Below are 12,500 nucleotides of genomic sequence, written 5' to 3' on the forward strand. Positions count from 1 at the left end.
ATTTAGTCCAGCATTTAACCTGTACTGCCTGTCATAAATCAGATTTAGTCCAGTTTTTAACCCGTGCTGCCTGTCATAGATCAGATTTAGTCCAGTTTTTAACCCGTACTGCCTGTCACAAATCAGATTTAGTCCAGCATTTAACCCGTACTGCCTGTCACAGATCAGATTTAGTCCAGTTTTTAACCCGTACTGCCTGTCACAGATCAGATTTAGTCCAGTTTTTAACCCGTACTGCCTGTCACAGATCAGATTTAGTCCAGTTTTTAACCCGTGCTGCCTGTCATAGATCAGATTTAGTCCAGTTTTTAACCCGTACTGCCTGTCACAGATCAGATTTAGTCCAGTTTTTAACCCGTACTGCCTGTCACAGATCAGATTTAGTCCAGCATTTAACCTGTACTGCCTGTCACAAATCAGATTTAGTCCAGTTTTTAACCCGTACTGCCTGTCACAGATCAGATTTAGTCCAGCATTTAACCTGTACTGCCTGTCACAAATCAGATTTAGTCCAGTTTTTAACCCGTGCTGCCTGTCATAGATCAGATTTAGTCCAGTTTTTAACCCGTACTGCCTGTCACAAATCAGATTTAGTCCAGCATTTAACCCGTACTGCCTGTCACAGATCAGATTTAGTCCAGCATTTAACCTGTACTGCCTGTCATAAATCAGATTTAGTCCAGTTTTTAACCCGTGCTGCCTGTCATAGATCAGATTTAGTCCAGTTTTTAACCCGTACTGCCTGTCACAGATCAGATTTAGTCCAGCATTTAACCCGTACTGCCTGTCACAGATCAGATTTAGTCCAGTTTTTAACCCGTACTGCCTGTCACAGATCAGATTTAGTCCAGTTTTTAACCCGTACTGCCTGTCACAGATCAGATTTAGTCCAGTTTTTAACCCGTACTGCCTGTCACAAATCAGATTTAGTCCAGTTTTTAACCCGTGCTGCCTGTCATAGATCAGATTTAGTCCAGTTTTTAACCCGTACTGCCTGTCACAAATCAGATTTAGTCCAGTTTTTAACCCGTACTGCCTGTCACAGATCAGATTTAGTCCAGCATTTAACCTGTACTGCCTGTCATAAATCAGATTTAGTCCAGTTTTTAACCCGTGCTGCCTGTCATAGATCAGATTTAGTCCAGTTTTTAACCCGTACTGCCTGTCACAGATCAGATTTAGTCCAGCATTTAACCCGTACTGCCTGTCACAGATCAGATTTAGTCCAGCATTTAACCTGTACTGCCTGTCACAAATCAGATTTAGTCCAGTTTTTAACCCGTACTGCCTGTCACAGATCAGATTTAGTCCAGCATTTAACCTGTACTGCCTGTCACAAATCAGATTTAGTCCAGTTTTTAACCCGTGCTGCCTGTCATAGATCAGATTTAGTCCAGTTTTTAACCCGTACTGCCTGTCACAAATCAGATTTAGTCCAGCATTTAACCCGTACTGCCTGTCACAGATCAGATTTAGTCCAGCATTTAACCTGTACTGCCTGTCATAAATCAGATTTAGTCCAGTTTTTAACCCGTGCTGCCTGTCATAGATCAGATTTAGTCCAGTTTTTAACCCGTACTGCCTGTCACAAATCAGATTTAGTCCAGCATTTAACCCGTACTGCCTGTCACAGATCAGATTTAGTCCAGTTTTTAACCCGTACTGCCTGTCACAGATCAGATTTAGTCCAGTTTTTAACCCGTACTGCCTGTCACAGATCAGATTTAGTCCAGCATTTAACCTGTACTGCCTGTCATAAATCAGATTTAGTCCAGTTTTTAACCCGTGCTGCCTGTCATAGATCAGATTTAGTCCAGTTTTTAACCCGTACTGCCTGTCACAGATCAGATTTAGTCCAGCATTTAACCCGTACTGCCTGTCACAGATCAGATTTAGTCCAGTTTTTAACCCGTACTGCCTGTCACAGATCAGATTTAGTCCAGCATTTAACCTGTACTGCCTGTCACAGATCAGATTTAGTCCAGTTTTTAACCCGCACTGCCTGTCACAGATCAGATTTAGTCCAGTTTTTAACCCGTACTGCCTGTCACAGATCAGATTTAGTCCAGCATTTAACCCGTACTGCCTGTCACAGATCAGATTTAGTCCAGTTTTTAACCCGTACTGCCTGTCACAGATCAGATTTAGTCCAGCTAATGTTTGAACGATTAGTCTGAGCCCAGTGAACACTCCACCACCTCCCTATCTATCCGTCTTTCTTTTTCTCTCCCTCTCTCTCTCTCTCACACACACAAAGCCCCCTCATACACACATACACTCTTTTGCAAAGATTCTATGGAGATAAGAAGACAATTTCTGCAGAAAAAAACCACTTGAGTTGATATACTGTGCGAGGGTGTTAAAGTGTCTTAGAAACTTAATCGAATTTATGTGACAAAACATGAGAGCAGCAGGGTCACCAAACTAAAATTACCCAGTGAAGTTTCTCTTCATACAAACTAGTTACTGTAGTCTGTTTTCCATTGTTCCCTTTATCGAAGTGAAAAGTCTTTGAAAATAAAAAGTAAAAACTCTTAACGGAATGACATTCTTTTGTTGTACGTTTGAGGTAGTCTAGACTCAGAGGAAAAAAAACAAAGACATTTTTTCAAAAGTCTTAACTGCAGTGGTTCGAAAACTTCGAAAGACTCAAACGAAGGTGTTTTGTCAACAGTATTAATCTTAATCCACAAGGGAGATGAATGAGTTGATTGGGCGGGATGGGGAGAAAAATAATGGATGTTGAGAGATGGCCAGCAGGCTATAATGAGAGTTACTGTCATGAGAAAGTGACAAATGTTTGGAAAGAAAGCAAGGCCGGCTCTTTCCAGTAAGGTCTAATGGGGCTCTTGTGTTCCTATGCCGTATACATGGAAGAGACAGAAATGCACCTAGTGCTTTCTCCTTTAGTTTGACAAAGCACGGGGATTTCGCCTTTTTTGAAGGCGGGCTCTGCGGAGATGAGAGGAAATTGGGCAGGCAGCGCCGGGGCGGTCGTTTTTTCTCCGCGCTCAGTCGTTTGGTGCCATGGAGATAGATGAACAGCGGTCTGTGCGGTTGTTGTCGTAGTCAGAGGCCGTTGGGGGAGACAGGCAGAAGATGGAACTGGATGGAGCAGCTAACAGCAGCTGTTCAACAGATGACCTCTGATTGGCTCCCAGGGGTGGATGGCATGCCAGTTGACTTTTACAAGCGTTTCTGGGCAACTCATGGAGATCTGAATGTGTGGACCTGAGGGCTATACATTCTGCTCATCTGAGTCTAAATCAATGCTACTGGGGTTGTTTTAAGAATCATACAAACACACAAATCTGTTAATTACGCTCAGTAATACTGTACTGATATATAATATTGAATTGTATTATGTTATTATTGTAATATTGTGTGATTATATATATATATATAGTAGATTTACTATTATTAAACAATAGAGTCTTAAACAGTTATACAATAGAGTTATTGTATATTTCTTTAATGTTACATTGTGATATATTGTCAAGTAATAAGTAATTGCTTTAAGTGCTTTAATGTAATTACTTTTTTATGTATTTGTTTACCTGCTGACGTACTGAGTTCCATGTGAATTTCAGACTGTAGAGGTTATCCCTTTTTTGCTTACATTCTCTCTCTCTCTCTCTCTCTCTCTCTCTCTCTCTCTCTCTGTCCCTCTCTCCCTCTCGCTCACCCTCTCTCTCCCTCTCTCTCACCCTCTCTCTCTCCATTTCTCTCTCTCTCTCTCTCTCAGGTCTCAAATGGAACGGTGCGGGTGGCTAACACACTGTCTGGTAATATAGTTCTGGCTGAGAGGTTGAACTATGAGGAACGGACACGCTACCTGATCATTGTCCAAGCTAATGTAAGAGTCCATCAGCAAAGCGTGCACTCTGCCCTCTTCCAAGATTAGGACTCTTTACCCTTTCACCTCCACCTTCATTTTTTTTTTGCCAGACACGTCTAATTTTGCCGGGCCTTTTGCTGGAGAAACGTGATACGGAGACGTACTTGTGTTTTCCTGAGAGCTCGAGTTTGTTTGAGAGATTTTTGAATTGGAAGCCAGGCTGACTAGCATGTTAAAGATGTAAATTAAACGGCGTTGACGTCTGGCTGATGATGTGTCTTTAAATCCCGTAAAGTGAAATTTTAATGTTCGTTTTCTGATAATTGCACTGTATCACAAATCATATTCATAATAATAAGTGTCTGCTGAGGTTTTTTTTTTAATCGTTCATGATTAATTTTATGGATTCATCATGAGAATCTCTACTTTTATACACATTATATGATATTATGAAGTTAGCATTAAGATATTATCAGATTAATCATATATTCTTAGTGTCAGATAGGGACAAATGCTTGTAACATATAGGTGATTACCTTGGAAGTGCATGTATCATTGTGTGAATAGCGGGTGTGTATTGTGCTCTTTACGTGTCTGTGTGTGTTTTCTTTTGTGTGTAGTGTGTATAGTGTGTGTGTGTGTGTGTGTGTGTGTATGTGTATACAGTATGTTTTTTGTGTGTGTGTGGGTGTTGCTGTGGGTGTGCGTGTGTGGCATGTTCTTCATGAGTGTGCCATGTTGTGTGTTGTTCATTTCATCTTTATTCGTAACCATTTCAGAGAAAGATTCACCTTGTGAAGGTCACTTATGTGTTGTATGAATGCTGAATCTGTTGAGGAGTTGCGTTGTTTGTTCACGATGATTTCATGTTTTGTACATAGTCTGTGCTTTTGTATGTACCCTGCCCTTTTTCTGTACAGCCCTTTTACATACCCTGTCCCTCACATAGTCTGTGCTTTTGGACATAGTCTCTAAATCTGGACATAGCCTGTGCGTTTAGACGTGGGTTCATGAACATTTTCGTGGCTTCTCTCTTTCCTCTCTCTGAGAGAACGAGAGAAAAAGCTAGCTGAATGAGAGAGCCTGAGAGGTTGAACATTTTGTGAATAATTCTAGAAGATTGTTCACTGAGCTTGTGTCAGACTCCAGTTAAAAAAAAAAAAAAAGCAAAATAACCCCAACTGATTATCATGATCATTGTGTGCATTATTAAAACTGTGTCAGAACAAATACTTCTCTGTTCACACACACATTTTGACATCAAGCAGCACACAATCACACTCACCATCAAGCAGCACACAATCACACTCTCTCTCACACACACACGCACACACACATACACATCCCAACACACAGCCACACATATAAACACACACACAAATACACAGACACACACACACGTATGCACACATGAATATAAGCGCCACACAATCACACTCACACATACACTTACACACACAAATGTACACACACCCATGTGCATTTGCACCGCAATTCGCACTCTCACAAACCACACACACACACGCACCTCTATGCACACATGCATACACACACAAGCACGCACCATACAATCAAACTCACATATACACATATACACATATACCATGCACATGCACACACATAAACCACACACACACACGCACACATAAACCACATAAACATGAATCATGCATACGTGCATACAAGCACACACAGCCTCCTCCATCTCCATATTCATGTTCTCTTTTCACTTTTCATTGCCTTTCTCATAATAAGCTCTGTGCTATGTTTATACAGTTCACTCTTTCGTAACAGTGGTGATATGCCTTTTCTCAGGACCGGGCCCCGTATCCAGGTAACCGACGCACAGCCACAACTACACTGACGCTTGACGTGTTAGATGGAGATGACCTGGGACCTGTATTCCTGCCCTGCGTTCTGGTCAACAACACAAGAGACTGTAACCCCATTACGTACCGCGTGGCTATTCCAGAGTTCACTGAACCGGTAAGAACACACACACACACACACACACAAACCTCACTCCTCACGCTGTAAATTCTGTCAGTGAATGTGCCGCACTGCTGAGGCCCATCAGTAGGCATTAGTAGAGTCTCTGCCTGCGGATAATTTGTGAAATTATAAAAATGTTTCTGTGAGGCTGAAAGTGAGAGAGCTTCCAGGGACCTGAACGACATCTGGAGACGTGTGGGTGGCACAGTAAACTAGACAGATGATAAACTACGTACCGCTGTGTGTGTATGTGTGTGTTTTTATGTGTGTGTCTGTGTGTTTTTGTGTGTGTATGTGTGTCTGTGTGCTTTTGTGTGTGTGTGTGTGTGTGTGTGTGTGTGTGTGTGTGTGTGTGTGTGTGTGTGTGTGTGTGTGTGTCTGTGTGCGTGTTTCTGGAATGGTGGGTAACAGGGACAATATAGGTGACAGCCTTACAAGTGCATGTGTTACTAGGCCCAGCTGCATGCTGGGAAAGACAGGATTGACAGCCCACTGCTGGCATCAGACCGTCCTGTGACGGCAGGAGGCCTCTAAATGTGTGTATTTATGTAAGTTCATTTGTAATTTACATGAACCTAGTCTGGAAAACCCACAGAGGCCCCCCCGCCCCCCCTTTTTTTATCCCCTAAGCCTATACTGGGCTAGAGATGAAAGAGAAGAGGATGAGCGAAGGAGTGAAAAAAGAGAGATGACAGGAAAGAAAAGGTTTGGAGTGGAGAACAAAAAAACAGGGAAAGGTAAAAGAAAAAAAAAAACAACACACACACACACACACGCGCGCGTGCGCGCGTGCACACACAATGGCGACGTTTTCGCGTGTCTTTTGCCGTAAGCGCGGCCAGATGCCGTGTGGAAACAGAGGACAGTTGTGTTTCCAGAGGCTGAGTTTGGAGCTGGATGAGTCCAGCTGAGGTGAGCTGCAGCTGAGGAGAACCTGCCGCGGTGCTGGGCCTCTGGTTCCTGGAAGCGTGGGGAATGTAAATTCAGATCTCTGTGGGGAGGAAGCCCGTGTGACTGGCCACTTCTGACCGCTGCTGTCTGCTGAGAGGGACTCTCGGCTGCTCGTAATTTATAATAAAAGGTTCACGTCTAGCTAAGTCTACAGCGCTTACAGGCTTCAGCTATCCCAGACGCTGGCTCACCTCCAGAGCACCAAGTGATCTGTGCTCGCTCTCTCTCTCTCTCTCTCTCTCTCTCTCTCTCTCTCTCTCTCTCTCTCTCCCTCTGTCTGTCTCTCCCTCTCTCTCTCTCTCTCTCTCTCTCTTTCTCTTTTTTTACACTTCACTAAATGAAAGGTGCTCATTCGAATGGTGAGCCAGGCTGCCGATTTGGCTGTGCGGGTTTTAAGGAGATTGTATTTTGCACTAAACAGGTTTGCTTCGGGAAGCACGGTGAAAAACTCAGGAGGCATGCTATTTAGAGTAGAGCAGTTGTTTTTCGAACTTTGGTGGCATCTGATTAATTGCTGTTTGTTATAATTAGTAATTTGTTTTTACTGAATGCCGAGTTATATTTTCCACCTCACGCTGTGGGTTTCTCTGCCTGAGAATTAAGAAGAGGGCATTATATGAAAAATAAATTACATTTCCTTTGAAGTGACTGTGGGACGAGATGCTGCCTTTAACGTTAGTTAATTAGTTCAAAGCTTAAGCAGTTTTACCTTTTTTTTTCTTTTTTTTTTTTTTTTAATCTGAATAGAGAGAAATTTGAATAGAGATCCCCAGGTAATCTCAGACTAGTTTACATTAAATAAAAACTGAAGGTAGTCGGGAGAGGGGAGTGTGTTTATATCATTCCGACCAATCAGAAGCAGGGAGCATGTCTGAATAGAGACACAGAGTGAAATAGCGTGCTTACTCTAGCGTGCTTATTCTAGCGTGTACTAGCGTGCACACACGGACACACACACACACACACACACACACACACACACAAACGCATACATCTATAAGTTTTCAGAGTAAGTTATCTGGGCTCTCTGTCCACACTCTCTGGGTGAGTAATGTACACTGAGAGACAGGCACTAGGAGTTCCAATATGAGAAGTGCTTTACTCAGTCTAAGAGGGAGAATTAGGCAGATTTCCAGAGCCCATGCAGACAGCCTGCTCACAGAGGTGTATTATGGCCAGTCATCACTATCCTAATAGGGCAAAAGTTCTCCGATTTACAGCCGTCTCCCACTTAATAACTAGCGCAACGCATCTGTTTATTCATTTATATGTTTACTCATTTATATTTCTGTTCTTCTACTCTGTAATTCGTTTCATTTATTTTTAGAGAGTAATAGTTCGATCCTCCAAAGGGATTGCTCCTTATTAACAGCCCCGTTCATTAGCATTTTGTGTGTGTGTGTGTGTGTGTGTGTGTGTGTGTGTGTGTGTCTGTGTGCGTGCGTGCGTGTGCATGTGTATTGGTGTGTGCATGTGTGTGTGTGTGTGCGTGTGTCTGTCTCTATGTGCATGTGTGTTGGTGTGTGTGTGAGCGTGCGTGTGTGCGTGCAGACGCATGTGTGTTGGTGTGTGTGTGTGTGTGTGTGTATGTTTGTCTCTATGTGCATGTGTGCTGGTGTGTGCGTGTGAGCATGTGCGTGCACCCGCATGTGTGTGTGTGTGTGTGTGTGTGTGTGTGTGTGTGGGAGCATGTAGAGCATACAATCTGCTGACTACCTGTCGTGCTGTCTTTGAGTTAATATAACACGTTTTCAAGTGTACTGCCAAGTAAAAGTCCGCTAATGAGCTTTGATTCCTATCTGTGCTGTTCCCACATGTAAACTCTCATCAAACTGTGAAAAAGAGAAGTAAAATTCCTGTGTAATTAGCCCTGTTTGTAGAGTGTAATGGGAACTATATATACTCACATGTTACTTACTACCAGCATAATTCAGAGCTGGACTTTTCAAACTCTTCTGGAATGCTAATAGGAAACAAGCAATGGTATCCATGGTGATTTAATGCTCGAAAGTTAGTAAACAGAATGAACAGATGGTAATGTGGAAGAAACTCTTGACGGGTTTTTTTTTTTTTAGATCAATGCTGGGGTCAACATGAGTGGTTAAAAAAAAAAAAAAAAAAAAAAAAACAGACCTGAAAACCTTTGTGTGTCTCCGTCCTTTGGTTTCAGAGCAAGCTGAATCCGCTGAACGTGACCCCGCCCATCAGGGCAGTGGATCAAGATCGCAACATCCAGCCGCCTTCGGACCGGCCCGGGATTCTCTTCTCCATTTTGGTTGGTGCGTAGCGTTGAAATCTACGCGCGCTGATATAACTGCACAAAATCAGTCAGCTGCACAAAATCAGTCACAAATACACACGTCCGTTTTTTTTTGTTTTTTTTTCCTTCTGTCAGGCCTTTTACTCTTCTTCTTATCCTCAGGCCATCCGGCGGGCTACAGAGATTATTTCTCTCTCAACAAGACCACGGCGGAACTCCGCGTGCTCAGACCAGTCAGCCGAGACCTCTACCAATCCTTCACCCTCGTCATCAAGGTCATTAGCACGTATTATCATAAACTGGAATAAATGATTTCGTTTACATCCAATCCCAATGAATTTCATCTCCAGTTCATGCTGGGAAGCACTCATACCTGGTTTCAAATCCAGCTAGGCCTCTAGTGGTGTGTGAAAACTCAGCGTTCTCCTGTCTAACCTTGATTGAGTGACAGCTACAAATTACACGTCTTGTCCAGCATGTTCTGGCTCCTTCTCCCAACGCGTCTCTTTTGGTCGTGGCGAGAATCCTGGTGGTGACATTCGTCATCTGGATTGGCGCATTTACAGTTCCATAGGCCCCTCTTTACTTTAAAAGCCGTCAAGTTCTTCACACCCTCAAAGACGTGAGTGTTATGACAGGGCTGTAACCTCGACAACCGCGTGTGTTCCGCGAGCCATCTGTATACTCGCGCCGAGTGTCATTGTTTTATGTTGAAGCTTATTTGGCAGATCTCAACGCCGTGAAAACACGCTCTGACATATGCGTTAGCGTCTCAATTGGCCGCGTGTCATAACAAATGTTTGGAAGTGATATGTGTTAAGACAGACAGGGAGATTTTTTTTTTTTTCCCCCTCAGTGTTACCAAACTGTTTTGAAACTGAGCTTTTACATGGTCATGGTGTCGTATCGTTATTAAAGTAGTGAGAGTGAAGAAAAGTTATGCTTCAGGGCAGTACCACATTGTTCCCTCTCCCACCATCCAGTCAAAGTCAACCTTTGGGGTAATTACGGTCGATTATAGAGCTGATGCCAGTGTGGCTGAGGGGCTGCTGGAGCATCAGAGAGGAGCCTCTTTATGGAGATAAGTAGGATGAAGTGTGATAATGAAATGTACAGCTCTCTGCTCTCCTGACTGGGAACCTGTAGTGAATGAGCAGGGAGCTGGAGCTTTCCCTAGCCAAGTCACTGGCCAGAGACCAGGCCTCTCCATCAGAGAAAAAGAGAGAATAAGAAAGAAAGAGAGAAAGAAAGACAGACAGACAGGCAGACAGACAGGCAGGCAGGCAGGCAGGCAGGCAGGCAGACAGATGGATACATAGATAGATAGATAGATAGATAGATAGATAGATAGATAGATAGATAGATAGATAGATAGATAGATAGATATGCCTTCTAAATGCTTTGTGACTTCATACCACAATTGCAGCCGTAAAAATATGTGAGACAGTTCAGTTATCATTTGAGGGAACAGATCTGAATTTTGCATGGGTGATTTTGTGCGCATTAATAATACAGTAAATGATGTTCTGTGCAGATATGTCTATGTTTATTATGTATGAATGTGTGTGTGTGTCTGTGTGTGTGTGTGTGTGTGTGTGTATGTGTGTGTGTGTGAGTGAGTGAGTGAGTGTATTAGCGACCTCACTTATTGTTCGTCTCTCAGAATCCGTCAGCCAAGGAAACTGAGGACACAGGAAGGTCTACCAGTGTCCCAGTTAGTCAGGAGTGAAAGCAAATTAGTGAGAGAGCTTAATCATCCACAGGAACACTCACACACACATACACACACACACACACACACACACACACACACACACACACACACTCATACACTTACACCCACACCCACACAGACACAGACACACACACCACAACTCTATGTACCCAGTTAAGTGAAACACCCTTTCTAATTAAATTAAACCGTTTTTATTTATTTTTTTTATTTTAATACATTTCTCAGGTGAAGAGGCTGTGGACTGTGAGAAAGAAGAGCGTGTTCAGAATTAGTCTACATGACTCATTCAGGATTGATTATATTCCCCTGGAAAATGATGTATATTTCAATCTTCTCTCTTTTTCCTCAATGTATTTTTGGCTTATCACGCCATCCCGCCACCTGTGCTGCGAAATCAGGGAAACAAATTATAATCTTTTTTTTTTCTTCAGCCCGTTCGATTGGCTGCGTTTGTAAAGGAAAACATGTGATTAAAGGTAGTCAGCCCGCATGGGCATACGTGTGTGCGCTTACACGCGTGTGACTGAGATGGCAAAGTACAAAACCAATTACTGAAACCCAATTCTTAACGTCCTCATAATGAAATCTGATTCCTTTATAGGTTTTATAATCCAATGGATTCTCCTCCTAAGGAAAAAAAAAAGCCTGCCTTTGTGTCCCTGCCCTTCAGTAAAGAAAATCAGATTATTATTATTATAATTATTATTATTACTCTGTTTCTGATGGGGTTGCTCTAGAATGTGGCTTTACAAGTACAAGGCGGTCGTTACAGCTGGTGAAAGATTATCGTAACGCTTTTGATGTATTTTGAGACAATGAGTAGAGAACAAACATCTTTAACCTCTACAGGGCTCATGTCAGTAACACAGTTCAACTTAAAGTAAGCTCCCTATGTATAAATGCAGCATAACTATAATTTGTAATAACAGCATGTACTCTGCACTATTAAAGATATGTAAGCTGACTTGTGGGAGGTGAATAAACAGTGCCTTATGAAAAGCTTGTAAATGTATATAGGAGATTACTCTCAATTTACTCTCAAAATCCAAAAGGATTTGTCTCCTAATTAGGTCATAACAGAACATTTCCAGTGCAAAATTGTACTTACAACTTGGAGTTATATTTGTATTTCTTTTCACTGGGCACTTTTCCCACATTTGTTTATTTATTTGTTTGTTTGTTTGCAGGCGGAACAGGACAATGGGCACCCACTCCCAGCGTATGCTGATTTGATCATTGACATATTGGATGAGAACAATCAGGCTCCGTATTTTCAGCGGGCGTCTTACCAGGGTTATATTAGCGAGTCTGCCCCAGTGGGCGCCACCATCGCTGGCAGCGCCAACCTCACTGCCCCCCTAGGTATCGTTGCCCTGGACAACGACATAGAGGAGGTAATGCATTTTATATCAGCAGCCAACAAACTATAGCAGCTCTTTGCTCTATGCCAAAGAAAACTGTCAAAATCTGACAGGCGGCACCGATATACAAGATCATATTAATAAACATGTCTGCTGTTTCAAAGCAGGAATTGTCGTCTGTTAAATCATGTATCGGAGACAATGCATATTCAATGAGTATTGTTGAAAATTGTTCTTTTTTTTTTTTTCTTTCTTGAATGAGTGTTCGGTATTGTTCAGTAATGTTCAGTATGCATATTTCATCTCACCAGAAAATGAAAGAAAGTATTCCTTAAACTTCTCTCTGTGGCTGAGAATGGTCTA

The 12,500-nt window shown here is 42.5% G+C and overlaps 1 protein-coding gene across 1 annotated transcript in view; it reads left to right on the forward strand.

Annotated features, from left to right (window-relative positions):
- pcdh15a (protocadherin-related 15a) overlaps positions 1 to 12,500 on the forward strand; it is a 168,605-nt gene that overhangs the window by 77,995 nt on the left and 78,110 nt on the right. The window contains exons 7-11 of the mRNA XM_030772403.1: positions 3,746 to 3,856; positions 5,654 to 5,824; positions 8,952 to 9,060; positions 9,204 to 9,316; positions 11,964 to 12,170. Coding sequence (XP_030628263.1) covers positions 3,746 to 3,856; positions 5,654 to 5,824; positions 8,952 to 9,060; positions 9,204 to 9,316; positions 11,964 to 12,170 — 711 coding nt within the window. The remainder of the gene's footprint in view (positions 1 to 3,745; positions 3,857 to 5,653; positions 5,825 to 8,951; positions 9,061 to 9,203; positions 9,317 to 11,963; positions 12,171 to 12,500) is intronic.

The sequence above is a fragment of the Chanos chanos genome, chromosome 4 (assembly GCF_902362185.1).
Source record: "Chanos chanos chromosome 4, fChaCha1.1, whole genome shotgun sequence".
NCBI classification, from domain to species: domain Eukaryota; kingdom Metazoa; phylum Chordata; class Actinopteri; order Gonorynchiformes; family Chanidae; genus Chanos; species Chanos chanos.